The sequence below is a fragment of the Physeter macrocephalus genome, chromosome 11, assembly GCF_002837175.3.
Source record: "Physeter macrocephalus isolate SW-GA chromosome 11, ASM283717v5, whole genome shotgun sequence".
Classification (NCBI taxonomy): Eukaryota; Metazoa; Chordata; class Mammalia; order Artiodactyla; family Physeteridae; genus Physeter; species Physeter macrocephalus.
In genome coordinates, this window is record NC_041224.1 from 140,077,973 (window position 1) to 140,094,532 (window position 16,560).

A 16,560-nucleotide genomic window follows, 5' to 3' on the forward strand; every position below is an offset into this window, starting at 1 on the left:
TGAGATCTTTCTGTGAGGAAGGGTTGCTATATCTATAGATGACTGCATAGTAGATGTTCAAACAATATTTTAAAATATCTGCCATTGGTGATTATTATAGGCACGAAAGTAAAGTCAATAAGAACACAAACTGACTTTTATGCAACAAAACCTACAAAGACAGATTCTAAACTGCAACATACCATAACTACACTGTCTCCTGGTGATCAGCAGTATTTGTTCAGCCCAAGCCGGGAAATGCCTACTTTTTCAGGTACACTGGAAGGTCATCTAATTCCTATGGCAGTTCTTTTAGGTAAGACGCAACAAAATATATGGGGTAAATTTTTAAATTCTAATCAGCAATAGCAGAAATTACAAAGTGATACTGACATAGTAGTCACCTACCTTTTCCTTTATGTGTTGTTTGTATTTGTGAGTAGGGCCCCAGAATGTGTCTTACTTTGTGTAGTAGCAGTCTCTGAAATGATGCTATATTTTCACTTATAGGAGACATTCTTTTGGTATTTTATAGTATATTTCTGCAGATGAAATGAAATTAAAATAATGTTTAGATATGTCAGACATTCATAATAATTAATGAACTTAAGGATTTTGATTGGTTTAATATCATCATGTCTTAGGAGAAGTACTTTGAATTACCTTTTATATACTTTTGGACTAGGCCGTGATAAGTAAAAATTATGTAGTTGTGTGTTCTAAGCTAATAGTTTGTTATTAACTTATTTGAGGTCTCTCAGATCCATCATTGTAAAAGTTGAGCAAATAATTTTTGTTCTCACACTAGCTCTTCAAATTTTGTTAGCTATTTTTTTCTTTCAATGTCACTGCGATTCTTAATTTTGATGAATTATTTAAATGTGAATATTTTTCAACATAAGAGAGAATTATTTTTGATATTATGGGTTAATGGCATGTCAACTTGGTAGCTGTCTGTTCAAACACGTCTTCTACTAAAATAATAGCTGATACTTATAAAGTCCTTACTGTGTGCCAGGGACAGATCTAAGCACTTTATATATATTAACTTATTTAATCCACTGTATAAAATGCATGGAAATGTACCAATTTTATAAATGAAGAAACTGAGGCACAGAAGAGTTCAGTAATTTGTCAAAGGCCACATAGCTAGAGTGGAGCCAAGTTTCAAACCCAGGCAGTGTGACTTTAGAGTCTGTGTTTTTAATGAATGCACTGCACTGTCCTCTTTACTTTGAAATTTAGGAAACAAGTGGAACTTTTGAAGTGAAAGGTAACAAAATTTTGACAGCTATGATAGTTAGCAGATAGTTGGCCTACATGCTATTTATTGGTAGTCAAACACTAGTATTTTGTTGTCGGTTTTATTTCTGTCTGTTGCTGCTCTATGAAGATTTGAGAATAAAAATAATACAACACAATGCAATACACTTTAGTTTTGGCTTTGCCACTTACTATCATAACCTTTGGCAAATTAAGTTATGTCTCTAAACCTCTGCTCCCTCAACTGTAAAATGTGGATAATATTAATACTCCATAGGCTTATTTAAATTAGATAGTGTATGTGAAGTGTTTAGTACATATGAGTGCCTAATGTTAGTCGCTGCTGAAAGGATGACATGGTGAGTATGATGACAGTGGTGATGATAGAAGAAAAGGTGATTGCAGATAGTGCTTTCCTTTCCTATGAGAATTTAGGCATAAAGATCTAGGTTTTATATTAGAATTTTCTCTTTACTTCTGAAATGGTTGACTCCTTTTCCCCCCAAATTTTTTAGGACAAACCCAAAGTAATAGTGATTCCATGCCACCTGCTGGAGTAATTGTAAACAAGCCACACCCTGTAACAGTGACTACTTCTATTCCACCATCATCTCGAAAAACAGAAACTGGAGTAAAGAAACCTAACATAGCAGTTGTAGGAATGAAGTCAGAAAAAAAGGATCCTCCTCAGCTTACTGTGCAGGTATTCAGTGTGCATGAACAGAAAAATTTAAGGAAAAAAATATTTGGCTTAACTTTAGTACTTAAAATCTATTATATTGCTTCATGAAAACTGTACTTTCATGATGGGTCTTTCCTTCTTTAAAACTATGATATTAATGTGATATTGCTATCCTTGTTCTGCATGATTTAAGCTACCTTTTCTAAGCTGATAACTCATATCCAGGTGACTTGATGATATTCCAAAGGGAACAATTCAATAGTATGTTATAATTAATTTTAAAAAGGCTTAATGTGTTTGTCTTATATAATTAATACTTTAATCTTTATACAAACATATATGAGGACTTGAATGAATGGAGAGAGAACTTATAATGTCTTAATATAATGGCTTATAATGGCTTAAATATTCAAGATGACAATTCTTCCTAAGTTAATGTATAATTTAAGTGAAATTGTATTAAAAAAAAGCCATGATTTTTTTAAAACTTGAAGTTTAGGATCATTTTGACATTTGAAAGAACAAAGGTTTAGAAAAGTTAAGGTGTTTTGATACTGGTCCTATTTCAGAAATAGCCTTGATTATTTAAAAAGACTGTAATATGTGATAGATAGTTCAGTAGTCAGTGGGAAATAGGATTATTTTAAATGAAATAATGTATGTTATAATTAGTTAGCAGTGTGGAAAATAGATCAATTTTAGACTCTAAACTTTTACTGTATAGCAAGTGAGTTCCAAATAGGCAATAGGCTAAAGTATAACTACAATATATAAAAACATAGAAGAATTAGAAGATAATTGCATGTAGTCCTTATCAAAAATGAAGTTAAGTCTGGATATGAGAGGAGAAATCTTAGTTATGATAGAAAATAGATTTGAATCTATAAAATCTAAAACTTATATATGTAAAAGATTCCTAAATGAAAAGGAAAACAACATACAGTGAGAACATATGAAAAGAATATGATAGAAACTTTTAATTTTTAAATATAAAAACCTCCATAAATTAATAAGAAAACATAAGAGCAAATCCAGAAATATTCAAAGAACATATATAAGACTCTACAGAAGAGGAAGTTATAAGCAATCAAATTGAGTAATTTAAATCTTGCTAATTACCAAGGTAATGCAAATTAAAATAACAATAATATACCTCCATTAAAAAACTGTTCTTGCTGAAACACTTCTATTATCTAATTTGGGTGAAGGTTGGGTAAAACAAAATTAATTATGTTTTTGATGATGGAAATAGAGCTCTTCATTGCATTTTGGCAGTAATTACCAAGAATCTTAAATATTTAGGCTTTTTGGCTCAAGAAGTTAGCCTAATATCTGGCTATCTAGCATAATGAAATAATTCAAAGTTCAGGGAAAAAACCCCTATGTATATATGAAGTTTTTTGAAGTGATATCTATCTATCTATCTAATAGTGAATATATAAGGAATATCCTAAATGTTTACCAACAGGAAATGATTAAATAAGGCATGTATTTTCTTGAAATACTATACAGTCATTTAAAATACTATTATGAAGTCTATATGGAAGTATAGTAAGGTGTTTATGACCTAATTACAATGGAAAATCAGGAATGAAACTGTTTTAGATTTTAGCTTTGCATAAGTGGATAATAAAAACATAAAGGGAATAGTGAAAATGTTGTTGTCTTAAGATAATAGGATTCTTTGTGTTTCAATTTTATTTTCCAAATTTTGTAAAATATGTTTTCATAATTTAAATTTGTTATCCAATGACTTTGCAATAAAAAGTTAAATATGTTATTGATACATAGATTCACAAATATTTGAGTCAAAATGATGAACTGAAAGCTGGATGTTGTATTCTGTTTTAGGTATTACCCAACGTAGATATTGACAGCATTTCAAATGGTAGTGCTGATGTTGGTCTATCTCCGTCTAGTCCCAAAGAAGCATCTCCTCCTCCTCCTCTGAAAACCTGGATACAGGTATGTTCAGAAATGTATTCTATATCTTTGAGCAATGTCTGACTATAGATTTTTAACTAATGTTATTCCATGCAAAGTCTTCCATTATAATCTATTTTAATAATTTTGGTTTTAAGGAAAAGATTCAAAACAAATGTGAAATTGCTTTTTTAAAAAATTAATCAATTAATTAATTTATTTTTGGTTACCTGGGTCTTTGTTGCTGTGCGTGGGCTTTCTCTAATTCCATCGAGTGGGGGCTACTCTTCATTGCGGTGCACAGGCTTCTCATTGCGGTGGCTTCTCGTTGCAGAACGCGGGCTCTAGGCTTCGGTAGTTGTGGCATGTGGGCTCAGTAGTTGTGGCATGCAGGCTTTAGAGCTCAGGCTCAGTAGTTGTGGTGCGTGGGCTTAGTTGCTCCACAGCATGTGGGATCTTACCGGACCAGGGATCGAACCGTTGTCCCCTGCACTGGCAGGCAGATTCTTAGCCACTGCTCCACCAGGGAAGTCCCTGAAGTTGCTTATGAACTCAAAAAAGAAAGTTTCTTTAATATCCTTACATTTATAAATGTTCTGAAAATGATAATCCTTAGTGTGACTTTTTGGTAACTTAAGTTGTAAGACTCATATGTGAAGAAATAATTTCTGTCTCTTTGGAGAAGAATCTTGATTTAAATGGGAATTAAATTATAGTTTTCCTGAATGTGAATTTTATAGTGACAATTGGAGTTTATGTTTTGGGATGTTACTTTGTCGTCATACTATTGACACGATGCAAAAATATGCATTTCTTTCTAATATTTATTTGCTGCTTGTGACTGAATGACAAAATTATGACTTTACTACACAGCAAAATAGCATTGTAACATTTCCCCAGGTTTCATCTATTGTAAGCAAATTTGTTCATTGAGGATACAGTTTTAAGGAGAGGAAGAACATCAATTTTTCACAATCAGAAATAGTAAAATAGGGCTTCCCTGGTGGCGCAGTGGTTGAGAATCCGCCTGCTGATGCAAGGGACATGGGTTCGTGCCCCCGTCCGGGAAGATCCCACATGCCGTGGAGCGGCTGGGCCCGTGAGCCATGGCCGCTGAGCCTGCGCGTCCGGAGCCTGTGCTCCGCAACGGGAGAGGCCACAGCGGTGAGAGGCCCGCGTACCGCAAAAAAAAAAAAAGAAAAAAAAAGAAATAGTAAAATAGAACTGGCCCTGAATGGCTCTTGTGCCTAATTTTATTTTTCATCAATAATTTTTTTAACCAGAAGTTTATTAAAACATATACGATTACAAATAATTTTTTGGACTGTTCATCATTCTGCTCTCAGGAATTGTCTATTGTGGTTTTTGGTGACTAGATTATATATAGTGAGGCCTAGAGGCCAAATTTGTAAAATAATTATTTTGTTTGTCTTTCTAAATTATTTGATTCTGTATCTGTCTTTTTGTGAGTTTGTATATGTGTAAACATATATCTATACATATAAACACATTTCTTTATCTTAATTCTAGGAGAGAAATCACAATTATATCAACTTGATCAATTGACTTAAGTTGCATTGTTGGTGGAGTCCTTGATAGAAAAACTGATACCTAGTTTTTTATAGCTATTGAAATGATAACTTGGAGACTAGCTTGGATTTCATTTACTAGTTAAATCAAGTCTGAGCAGGATATCAAAATAAAAAAATAGGGGCATGTAATTATAAGTTTATGCTATGGTATTATGATAAATTAGGTATAAATTAAAAAGACATTAAACACAACCAAAACTTTCTGAAAATGCTTTCTTAGACTCCAGAATTTACAAAGGCAGATGAAGAAGAGGTGAAGTTTCCAGGAACTAACTTCGATGAAGTAATCGATATCATACAGGTAACAAAGCTTATTAGCAATCATGTGAATTTATTTTTCTACTAGCATTTTTTTATGTGATTTGATTATCTTTTTTTTAAAAAGACTTTATTTTTTTTTAGAGCAGTTTAGGTTCACAGCAAAATTGAGAGTAAGGTACAGAAATTTTCTATATGTTCCCTATCCCCACACATGCATGGTCTCCCCCATTATCAACATACCCCAACAATTTTGACTTGTTAAAATTGACACATCATAATCACTCAAAGTCCATGGATGACCTTAGGGTTCACTCTTTATGTGGTACATTCTATGGATTTGGAAAAATGTATTCATCATTATGCTATTATACAGAGTATTTACTCTGCCCTAAAATCCTCTGTGTTCTGACTATTCATCCGTCCCCCCTACCCACCCCAGTCCCTGGCAACCACTGATCTTCTTACTGTCTTCATAGTTTTGTCTTTTCCAGAATGCAGTCTACTTGGAGTCATACAGTATGCAGCTTTCTCGGATTGGCTTCTTTCACTTAGTAAAATGCACTTACGTTTCTTCCATATCTTTTCATGGCTTGATAGCTCATTTCTTTTTAGCACTGAATAATATTCCATTGTCTGGATGGACCACAGTTTATTTATCCATTCACCTACTAAACGACATTTTGGTTGTTTACAAGTTTTGGTAATTATGAATAAAGCTGCTATAAACATCTGAGGGAATTCCCTGGTGGTCCAGTGGTTAGAATACCGTGCTTTCATTGCCAGGAGCCCGGGTTCAGTCCCTGGTCGGAGAAGTAAGATCCCGCAAGCCACACTGTGCAGCTAAAAAAAACCAACCAAACAAAAACAAAACCAAACCAAACATCTGGTTTTTTCTGTGGACATAAGTTTTTAACTCCTTTGAGTAAATATCAAGGAGCACAATTGCTGACTTATATGGTAAAAGTATCTTTAGATTTGTAAGAAACTGCTGAACTGTCTTCCAAAGTTGCTGTACCATTTTGCATTCTCACCAGCAATGAATGATAGTTCCTGCTGTTTCATATCCTTGCCAGCATTTGGTGTTGTCAGCATTCCAGATTTTGGCCATGATAATAGGTGTGTAATGGTATCTTATTGTTGTTTTAATTTACATTTCTCTACCTCAACATAATAAAGGCCATATACAACAAGCCCACAGCAAGCATCATTCTCAACAGTGAAAAACTGAAAGCATTTCCTCTAAGATCAGGAACAAGACAAAGATATCCACTCTCTCCAGTTTTATTCAACATAGTTTTGGAAGTCCTAGCCATGGCAGTCAGAGAAGAAAAAGAAGTAAAAGGAATCCAAATTGGAAAAGAAGAAGTAAAACTGTTACTGTTTGCAGATGACATGATACTATCCATAAAAATCCTAAAGATGCTACCAGAAAACTACTAGAGAGACTTCCCTGGTGACGCAGTGGTTGAGAATCCTCCTGCCAATGCAGGGGACACAGGTTCGAGCCCTGGTTCAGGAAGATCCCACATGCCACGGAGCAATGAAGCCCATGTGCCACAACTACTGAGCCTGCACTCTAGAGCCCGTGAGCCACAACTACTGAGCCCATGTGACACAACTACTGAAGCCCGTGCACCTAGAGCCTGTGCTCTGCAACAAGAGAAGCCACCGCAATGAGAAGCCCACGCACTGCAATGAAGAGTAACCCCCACTTGCCGCAACTAAAGAAAGCCTGCATGTAGCAACAAAGACCCAATGCAGCCAAAAATAAATAATAAATAAATAAATAAACTAATTAATTTTAAAAAAAGAAAACTGCTAGAGCTCATCAATGAATTTGGTAAAGCTTCAGGGTACAAAATTAATACACAGAAATCTCTTGCATTCCTATACACTAACAACGAAAGATCAGAAAGAGAAATTAAGGAAACAATCCCATTTACCAGTGCATCAGAAAGAATGAAATACCTAGGAATAAACCTACTTAGGAGGGAAAAGACCTGTACTCAGAAAGCTATAAGATGCTGATGAAAGAAATCAAAGACGAGACAAACAGATGGAGAGGATATACCATGTTCTTGAATTGGAAGAATCAATATTGTTAAAATGACTATACTACCCAAAGTAATCTACAGATTCAGTGTAATCCCTATCAAATTGCCAATAGCATTCTTCACAGAATTAGAACAAAAAATTTTACAGTTTGTATGGAAACACAAAAGACCCTGAATAGGCAAAGCAACCTTGAGAAAGAAAAACGGAGCTTGAGTAATCAGGCTCCCTGACTTCAGACTATACTATAAAGCTATAGTAATCAAAACAGTATTGTACTGGCACAAAAACAGAAATATAGCTCAATGGAACAGGATAGAAAATCCAGAGATAAACCCAAACACCTATGGTTACCTAATCTATGACAAAGGAGTCAAGAACATACAGTGGAGAAAAGACAGTCTCTTCAATAAGTGGTGCTGCGAAAACTGGACAGCTACATGTAAAAGAATGAAATTAGAACATTCCCTAACACCATACACAAAAATAAACTCAAAATGGGTCAAAGACCTAAATGTAAGACCAGGGACTATAAAAATCTTAGAGGAAAACACAGAATGCTCTTGGACATAAATCGCAGCAAGATCTTTCTTGATCCCCCTCCTAGAGTAATGAAAATAAAAACAAAAATAAACAAATGGTACCTAATGAAACTTAAAAGCTTTTGCACAATGAAGGAAACCATAAACAAAACGAAAAGACAACCCACAGAGTGGGAGAAAGGATTTGCAAATGAAGTGACCGATAAGGGATTAATCTCCAAAATATACAAATAACTCACGCAGCTCAATATCTAAAAAACAAACAACTCAATCAAAAAATGAGTGGAAGATCTAAATAGATATTTCTCCAAAAAAGACATACGGATGGCCAACAGGCACATGAAAACATGCTCAATGTCACTAATTATTAGAGAAATGCAAATCAAAACTACAATGAGGTATCACCTCACACTGGTCAGAATGGCCATCATCAAAAAATCTACAAACAATAAATGCTGGAGGGCTTCCCTGGTGGTGCAGTGGTTGAGAGTCCGCCTGCCGATGCAGGGGACACGGGTTTGTGCCCCGGTCCAGGAGGATCCCACGTGCCGTAGAGCAGCTGGGCCCATGAGCCATGGCCACTGGGCCTGTGCGTCCGGAGCCTGTGCTCCGCAACGGGAGAGGCCACAGCAGTGAGAGGCCCACGTATCTCAAAAAAATAAATAAATAAATAAATAAATAAATAAATGCAGGAGAGGTTGTGGAGAAAAGGGAACCCTCCTACAGTGTTGGTGGGAATGTAAATTGGTACAGCTACTCTGAAGAACATTATGGAGTTTCCTTAAAAAACTGAAAATAGAGGTACCATATGATCCAGTAATCTCACTCCTGGGCACATATCCAGAGAAAACCACAATTCAAAAAGATACATGTACCCCCATGTTCACTGCAGCACTATTTACAATAGCCAGGACACGGAAGTAACCTAAATGTCCATCAATGGAGGAATGGATAAAGAAGATGTAGTACATATATACAATGGAATATTACTCAGCCATTAAAAAAGAACAAAGTAATGCCATTTGCAGCGACACAGGTGGACCTAGAGATTCTCATACTGAGTGAAATCAGACAAAGACAAATATCATATGATATTGCTTATATGTGGAATCTAAAAAAAATGATACAAATGAACCTATTTACTAAACAAATAGAGCCACAGATGTAGAAAACAAACTTACAGTTACCAAGGGGAAAAAGAGTGGGGGAGGGATAATTGGGGAGGTTGGGATTAACATATACACACTACTATATATAAAATAGATAAGTAATAAGAACCAACTGTATAGCACAGGGAACTGTACTCAATGCTCTGTAATGACCTGTATGGGAATAGAATCTAAAAAAGAGTGGATATATGTATATGTATAACTGATTCACTTTGCTGTACAGCAGAAACTAGCACAACATTGTAAATCAACTATACTCGAATAAAAATTAATCAAAAAATTTATATTTTGCTGATATATGATGTAGAGCATCTTTTCAAATGCTTGTTTGCCATCGGTACATCACCTTTGGTGAGGTGTCCATTAAGGTCTTTGGCCCATTTTAAAAATTGGGTTGTTTTCTTATTATTGAGTTTGAAGAGGTTTTTTTGATATATTTTGGATAACAGTTTTTATCAGAATGTGTCTTTTGCAAATATTTTCTCCCAGTCTGTAGCTTATCTTCTGATTCTCTTGACATTCATTTTCACAGAGGAAAAGTTTTTAATTTGAATGAAGTCCAGCTTATCAATTAGTTCTTTCATGGGTTGTCCCTTTGGTCTTAAATTTAAAAAGTCATTGCCATACCCACAGTCATATATGTTTTCTCCTATGTTATCTCTAGGAGGTTTATAGTTTAACATTTTACATTTAGGTCTGTAATCCATTTTGAGTTAATTTTTGTGAAGGGTGTAGTCTCTGTGTCTAAATTTTTTTTTTTGGCCTGTGAATGTCCATTTGTTCCAGCACCATCTGTTGAAAAGATTATCTTTGCTCCATTGTATTGCCTTTGCTCCTTTGCCAAAGATCAGTTGACTATATTTATGTGGATCTATTTCTGGGTTCTTTGTTGTGTTCCATTGATTTATTTGTCTGTTCTTTCACCAGTACCACACTGTCTTGATTATTGTAAGTCTTCAAGTTGAATAGTGTCAGTCCTCCAACTTTGTACTTCTCCTTCAATATCATATTAGCTATTCTGGGTCTTTTGCCTCTCCATATAACTTTTAGAGTAAGTTTGTTGATATCTCCACAATAACTTGTTGAGATTTTTATTGGAATTACATTGACTCTATAGATCAATTTGGGAAGAACTGACATCTTAACGTTATTGAGTCTTCCTCTCCATGAACGTGGAATATCTCCCCACTTATCCAGTTCTTGATTTCATTCATTAGAATTACGTAGTTGTCCTCATATAGATCTTGTACATGTTTTGTTAGATTTATACCTAAGTATTTCATTTGGGGGGGTGTGCTAATGTAAATGGTATTGTGTTTTTAATTTCAAATTCTGTTTGTTCATTGTTGGCATATAGGAAAGTGATGGACTTTTGTATGTTAACCTTGTATCCTACAAACTTGCCATAATTGCTAATTAATTCCAGGAGTCTTTCTGTTGATTTTTTTAGCTTTTCTACATAGACGATCATGTCATGTGCAAAGATAGTTTTATTTCTTCCTTCTCAATCTGTATACCTTTAATTTTCTTTTCTTGTCTAATTATATTAGCAAGGACTTCTAGTACAATGTTGAAAAGGAGTGGTGAGAGGGAACAACCTTGCCTTGTTTCTGATGGTTGAATATCTTTTGACCATCAGTATTATGTAACAGAGCTTTGAGAAACTTCCTTTTACTTTGCAGTTAAATATATTTTTATTTTAAAAATTATAAGGTTGTTATTCTGTAGTACAGTATTATCCTCTATATCACTTAGCTACCTCCATGAAACTTAATGATTGTTAGCTGTTTCCTACCTGCATCTCCTCTCTCCTGCTTCCTACTTCCTTCTTCCTTTTTGTTTCCTTTGGTTTCCCTCTCTCCAGTCTGTCCTTTCTTCATTCTATTACATTTGTCTGTTTTCGTTTCTGGATTATTGGCAAGTTCGCCAGTTAGTTCATATTGAGGAAAAAAGTTGTGAGGGGTCTAAAATCCAAGGGAAGGGCCCATATAGCAGGAAGAGATATAGAAATGATAGAAATGGTTAAATAGAAGAAGGGAAAAAGTAGCTGGAAGTAAAGTATAAAGGATGGGAGAAAAGATCATAGAACATAGAGACTACTTGAATAATGATGTGTCAGTGAACTTTAAAGAAGACATTTATTCATATTTCTTAGACTTTCAGAACCAAGACTAGTTTTGTCAATCATAAAATAAAATCCTATTTTAAACTTTAAGAGATATGCACTACATTAATGTTACTTGCTCACCAGTGTGTCTTCTCATGTGAGCTCAACATGAATGTTTTGAAGGTAAGAATATAGCAAAGACATTAGACAACTGTTCAATGTATAAGTCAAAGGAACATTGTAGAAATAGCAAAGAATTTGGACTTCAAAGACAAGTGTTTCTATCCTTGCTCTGCCACTTAATAGCTGTGGACTTCATTTTTCAATGGGACAATATTATTGAGTTATAGTTTTTAAAGAGCCCTGACTTTTTTTGAGATACATATTGCATTATTTACAGATAAAACGATATAGTATCTGTGGTTTACTTCAAAATGGTGTGCAAAGGGGAAAGTGAATGGGGGAAGTATAGATGACACAGAGTTCGTTATGAGTTGATAATTGTTAAAGCTGGGGAACAGGTAAGTGGGATTCTTATTATTTATATATAACAGATATAGTGCATGAGCACTATTTTGTTCACTTTTAAACATGTATATTTTTCATAATAAAAAGTTTTAAAATTCCGGAAGTAACTCTTTTGATCATGATGTGATGGTACAAATAATGTGTAAGATGACCTAACTGCATATTTAAATGTAAATTATATGTTCTGTACGAGTAAGCAGTAATATTTGGAAGTGTTAGTTTTACTATGATAATAAATTAATAAATTTATAGAGGGAAATGTTAATAATGTTTTATGTAGGAATAACCAAGTTTTCTAATTTGTTTTATGATTGTTTAAAATGAATATATATTTTTTTAAATATTTATTTATTTATTTGGCTGCACCAGGTCTTAGTTGTGGTACGTGGAACCTTCGTTGTGATGTGCGGGATCTTTTAGTTGTGGCATGCAGGATTTTTAGTTGCGGCATGTGGGATCTAGTTCCCTGACCAGGGTTGAAACCCAGGCCCCCTGCACTGGGAGCGTGGAGTCTTAGCCGCTGGACCACCAGGGAAGTCCCTGAATATTGGACTTTAAAAACACAATATAATTGTGTAATTAAATTTCTTCAATGTGATTTATATGACAAGTGTGTATACTATAAATAATGTGATGCCACCAATTAGAAAATGCTATTGATTAATTTAGAAGTGTTGGTTAACTCACCTAAGTTATCTCTACTTGGCACTCAGTAAGTGTTGAACAGATACATGAATATAATAGTTTTGTTTTTATTATTACCAGGAAGAGGAAAAATGTGATGAAATTCTGGAATGCTCTGAACCAATTCTGGAGTTTAACAGAAGTGTTAAAGTTGTTTCTACAAAATATAATGGCCCTCCGTTTCCGCCAGTTGCTTCTACTTTTCAGCCCACTACTGATGTTCTGGATAAAGTAATTCAGAGAAAAGAAACACTGGAAAATAGCTTAATTCAGTGGTGAGTTTACAGTGGTGTTGGGGTGAACAGAATTATAATAGCAAGTATAAATAGAATGTATGAAATTTTGGTTGAAAATCTTCCTTGTCTCCTTTTGTTTTTTATATTTTTCCTTTGCTGTAGTCACTGGACACTATTTGACATGATGCTGAGGGTTTAACTAACTGTTGCAAGTATTGTTTCTGTCCTTGAATGTTTGTACTGAGGCTGTCTATTATGACAAAAGAGGCTATTGCTGAGTAACAGAGCATTAAAAATGTACAAGTTTTTTAATCCAGTGGTTTATTAACAGAAATTTATCCTAAGGAAATAATCAGTTTTGCTACTAGGCCATAGAATACTTAGCACTTATAGTGTTTACTACAAACAAGGCACTGTTTCGTTTGTTACTTATATAAACTCATAAACTACTTTTATACCTATTTTTACCTGTGGGAAACCTTAAGTTATGGAATAAACTAAACAACTGAATATTCATACAGTTATCAAGATTGGGTTTAGAAAAATATTTAATGATTTAGAAAGATATTAATAACACTTGGTGCATAAATGAAGCAGGATACTAATGATGCAACCACAGTTTAGAAGAGCTCACTCAAAAATAAATGTGCGTGGGAAAAATATTGAAAAATAATACCAAATTGTTAACTAACTTTGTTTATTCTTGAATCTGGGATTGTGAGTGAGCCATATCTTTTTTTTTTTAACTTTTATGTGTTCTCTGATTTTTTACAATGAACATCTATTACTTGTATAATAATAATTAAGAAGCCTGTTAGCTTCTCTAAAGAAATGTACAAAAGCAGTCTCTTATTGTGTTTCCCTTCCTTTTCCTCTCCTACTTCCCTTCCTAAAAATGGCCTTGAAAGTAAATTTTCTTTCCCTTTTTAGAGGAAAACTACCTGTGTTGCAGTCTATATATTTATTTCCTTGAAGAGAGGGCAGCTAGACTTCTTTTCTAGCTTTGATCTTGTGGGGTTTTATATGTGCTTTCAGAGTAGGGAACCCAACATTTTAGGTGCATGATATGCCAGGTAATCATTGACCTAAACCTTGTTTTGAATTTATGAGGGCTGTTAAAGTTTTCATTAGACTGATCAGAAAGATTTTAATCTGATAAACTGTCTCCCACACAGAGATTTGGTTTGTTTTTCTAGTAGATATATTTGAATTTTTTCTTCTTTCCAGATTCAACTTCCAGAATGACTGCTTTCACATTTAAATGTTTGTGTCCATGGGTACCAGTTATTTTTAAGGGTGTTATTTCTAACCATCTATACATTCCAACTAAATTTAGGAATCCTTAACTTTTTTCCCCCAGGGTAGAACAAGAAATAATGTCAAGAATTATCTCTGGGCTTCTTCCAGTCCAACAGCAGGCCACAGCTGACATCAGTGTCTCAGTCAGTGAGGCCAGTGAGCCATTGACTTCTGACATTGGTAAGTGAAATGGAATCTTTTAGCTTTTCTTGTTATTATAAGACAAAACCTTCATGTTGTTGTGGATTTATATATTCTAGAGGTCACATAGTCCTTGGTTGACAAAAGATAAAAGTCCTCTTCTTTTCAGTGTCACTTCCCAGTTTTCTGTAGTGGAAGTTATTTCTCCCTCACTCCCTTATTACATACTGCAGCATTCAGATTATGCTATCAGCGTCCATCCCTCCTACCCCCAATCTCTCCATTATTTCCCATAGCACTTTGTGTGTGTTTGTTTGTGTGTCTGTGTATCTTTGTTATAGTAACCATCAAACTGTATTATGATTGGCTTGCATATCTGTCTCACTCATAGACTATAAATTACTCACAAGTAAGGGTGATTCTCCTTTAGAGCCTAGCCCTTGACTGACACCTAAGAAGAGTTTAAGTATTCCCTGAATGGATAGAGCCTCTTTCTTTAGGGAGCCCACACCATTCACCTCTTCTTCCTCCTTCCTCCTTCCTCTTCTCTCCCTCCTTCTTCCTCCTTTTCATCCTCCTCTCCTTCCCTCTTCTTCCCCCTCTTTCTCCATTAGCTTTTTGAGGCATAGTTTACTTGCCATAAAATTCACCAATTCTAAGTGTACCATTTGACAAGTTTTGTTAAACAAACACAACCACATGTTAGCCACACAATCATGTTATAGAAAAACATTTCCATCATCCCCAACAGTCCCCTCATGCCACTTTGCAGTCAATCGCTAACCCCCTCCCATGCCTACTAGACCCTAACAACCACTGATCTACTTTCTATCATTGAATTTTGCCTTTTCTAGAATTTCATATATATGTAATCATACAGTATTTAGTCTTTTGTGTCTGGCTTCTTTTATTTAGCATAATGCTTTGACAGTCATGTTGTTGCATATAGTAATAAATATTACACTCCATGTATGTACCATAATTTGTTAATCCAGTTACCAGTTGATGGACATTTGTAGTCTTAATTTTTGGCTATTATAAATACAGCTGTGCTATGTTATGTATATTTGCAAACAAATCTTTTATACACATCTTTTAATTTCTCTTGGTCATATGGTAAGTAGATATCTAACTTTATAAGAAATTGCTAAATGTTTCCAAAGTGGCTGTTCTATTTTGCATTCCAACCAGCAGTGAATGAGAGTTCCAGCTGCTCCACATCCTTACTAATGCTTGTTGTCAATGTTTTTAATTATAGCCATTCACTAAGCATGTGGAGATATCTCATTGTGGGTTTTATTTGCATTTCCTCAGTAACTAATGATGTTGTACAGTTTTTCATGTGCTTATTTGCCATTTGTATATTTACTTTGATGAAGTATCTTTAAAACTCTTTTGCTCAGTTTTTAATTGGGGTCTGTGTCTTACTATTATTGATTTCTTTATTCTGGATACAAGTCCTTTATTGCATATGTTTTGCAGATGTGTTATCCTAGTTTTTATCTTACCTTTTGCTTTCTCAGCATTGTCTTTTGAAGACCAAAGATTAATTTTGATGAAGTTTAATTTATCAATTTTTCTTTTATAGCTTGTGATTTTGGGGATATACTGTTTAAGAAATCTTTGCACAACATCATTAAGATTTTCTCCTATGTTTTCTTCTAGAAGCCTTATGGTTTTAGATTATAAATTTAGGTCTATGGTATGTTTTGAGTTAATTTTTATATGTGGTGTGAAGTAAAGAGCAAGATTTTTTGTGTGTGTATGGATATCCAATTTTTCTAGTGTTATTTGTTGAAAAGATTATCCTTTCTCCTGCTGAATTGCCTTGACACCTTTGTTGGAAATATCTGGCTATTATATATGTTTGGATCTGTTTCTGGACTTGCTGTTTGGTCCCATTGATCTACAAGTCTGTCTTTACATCAATACCGCACTTCTTGAATATTGTAATTTAAAAATAAGTCTTGAAATTGGATGGTATAAGTTCTCCAGCTTTCTAGCTCTTTTTTTTTTTTAACATTCCTATATATCGTTACCTCTATTTTTTTCCACTTCTTTCCAGTCCAGAATAACCTCCTCTTCCTCCTCAAACTACCCCT

At 34.4% G+C, this 16,560-nt stretch overlaps 1 protein-coding gene across 3 annotated transcripts in view; it reads left to right on the forward strand.

Moving 5' to 3' along the window:
• Window positions 1-16,560, forward strand: part of KIAA0586 (KIAA0586 ortholog) — a 104,913-nt gene that overhangs the window by 29,062 nt on the left and 59,291 nt on the right. For all 3 annotated transcript variants that reach the window (XM_028495953.2, XM_028495952.2, XM_007105235.3), the window contains 6 exons: window positions 101-295; window positions 1,758-1,945; window positions 3,776-3,889; window positions 5,660-5,740; window positions 12,864-13,057; window positions 14,379-14,497. In XM_028495953.2, the coding sequence (XP_028351754.1) occupies window positions 101-295; window positions 1,758-1,945; window positions 3,776-3,889; window positions 5,660-5,740; window positions 12,864-13,057; window positions 14,379-14,497 (891 nt within the window). The remainder of the gene's footprint in view (window positions 1-100; window positions 296-1,757; window positions 1,946-3,775; window positions 3,890-5,659; window positions 5,741-12,863; window positions 13,058-14,378; window positions 14,498-16,560) is intronic.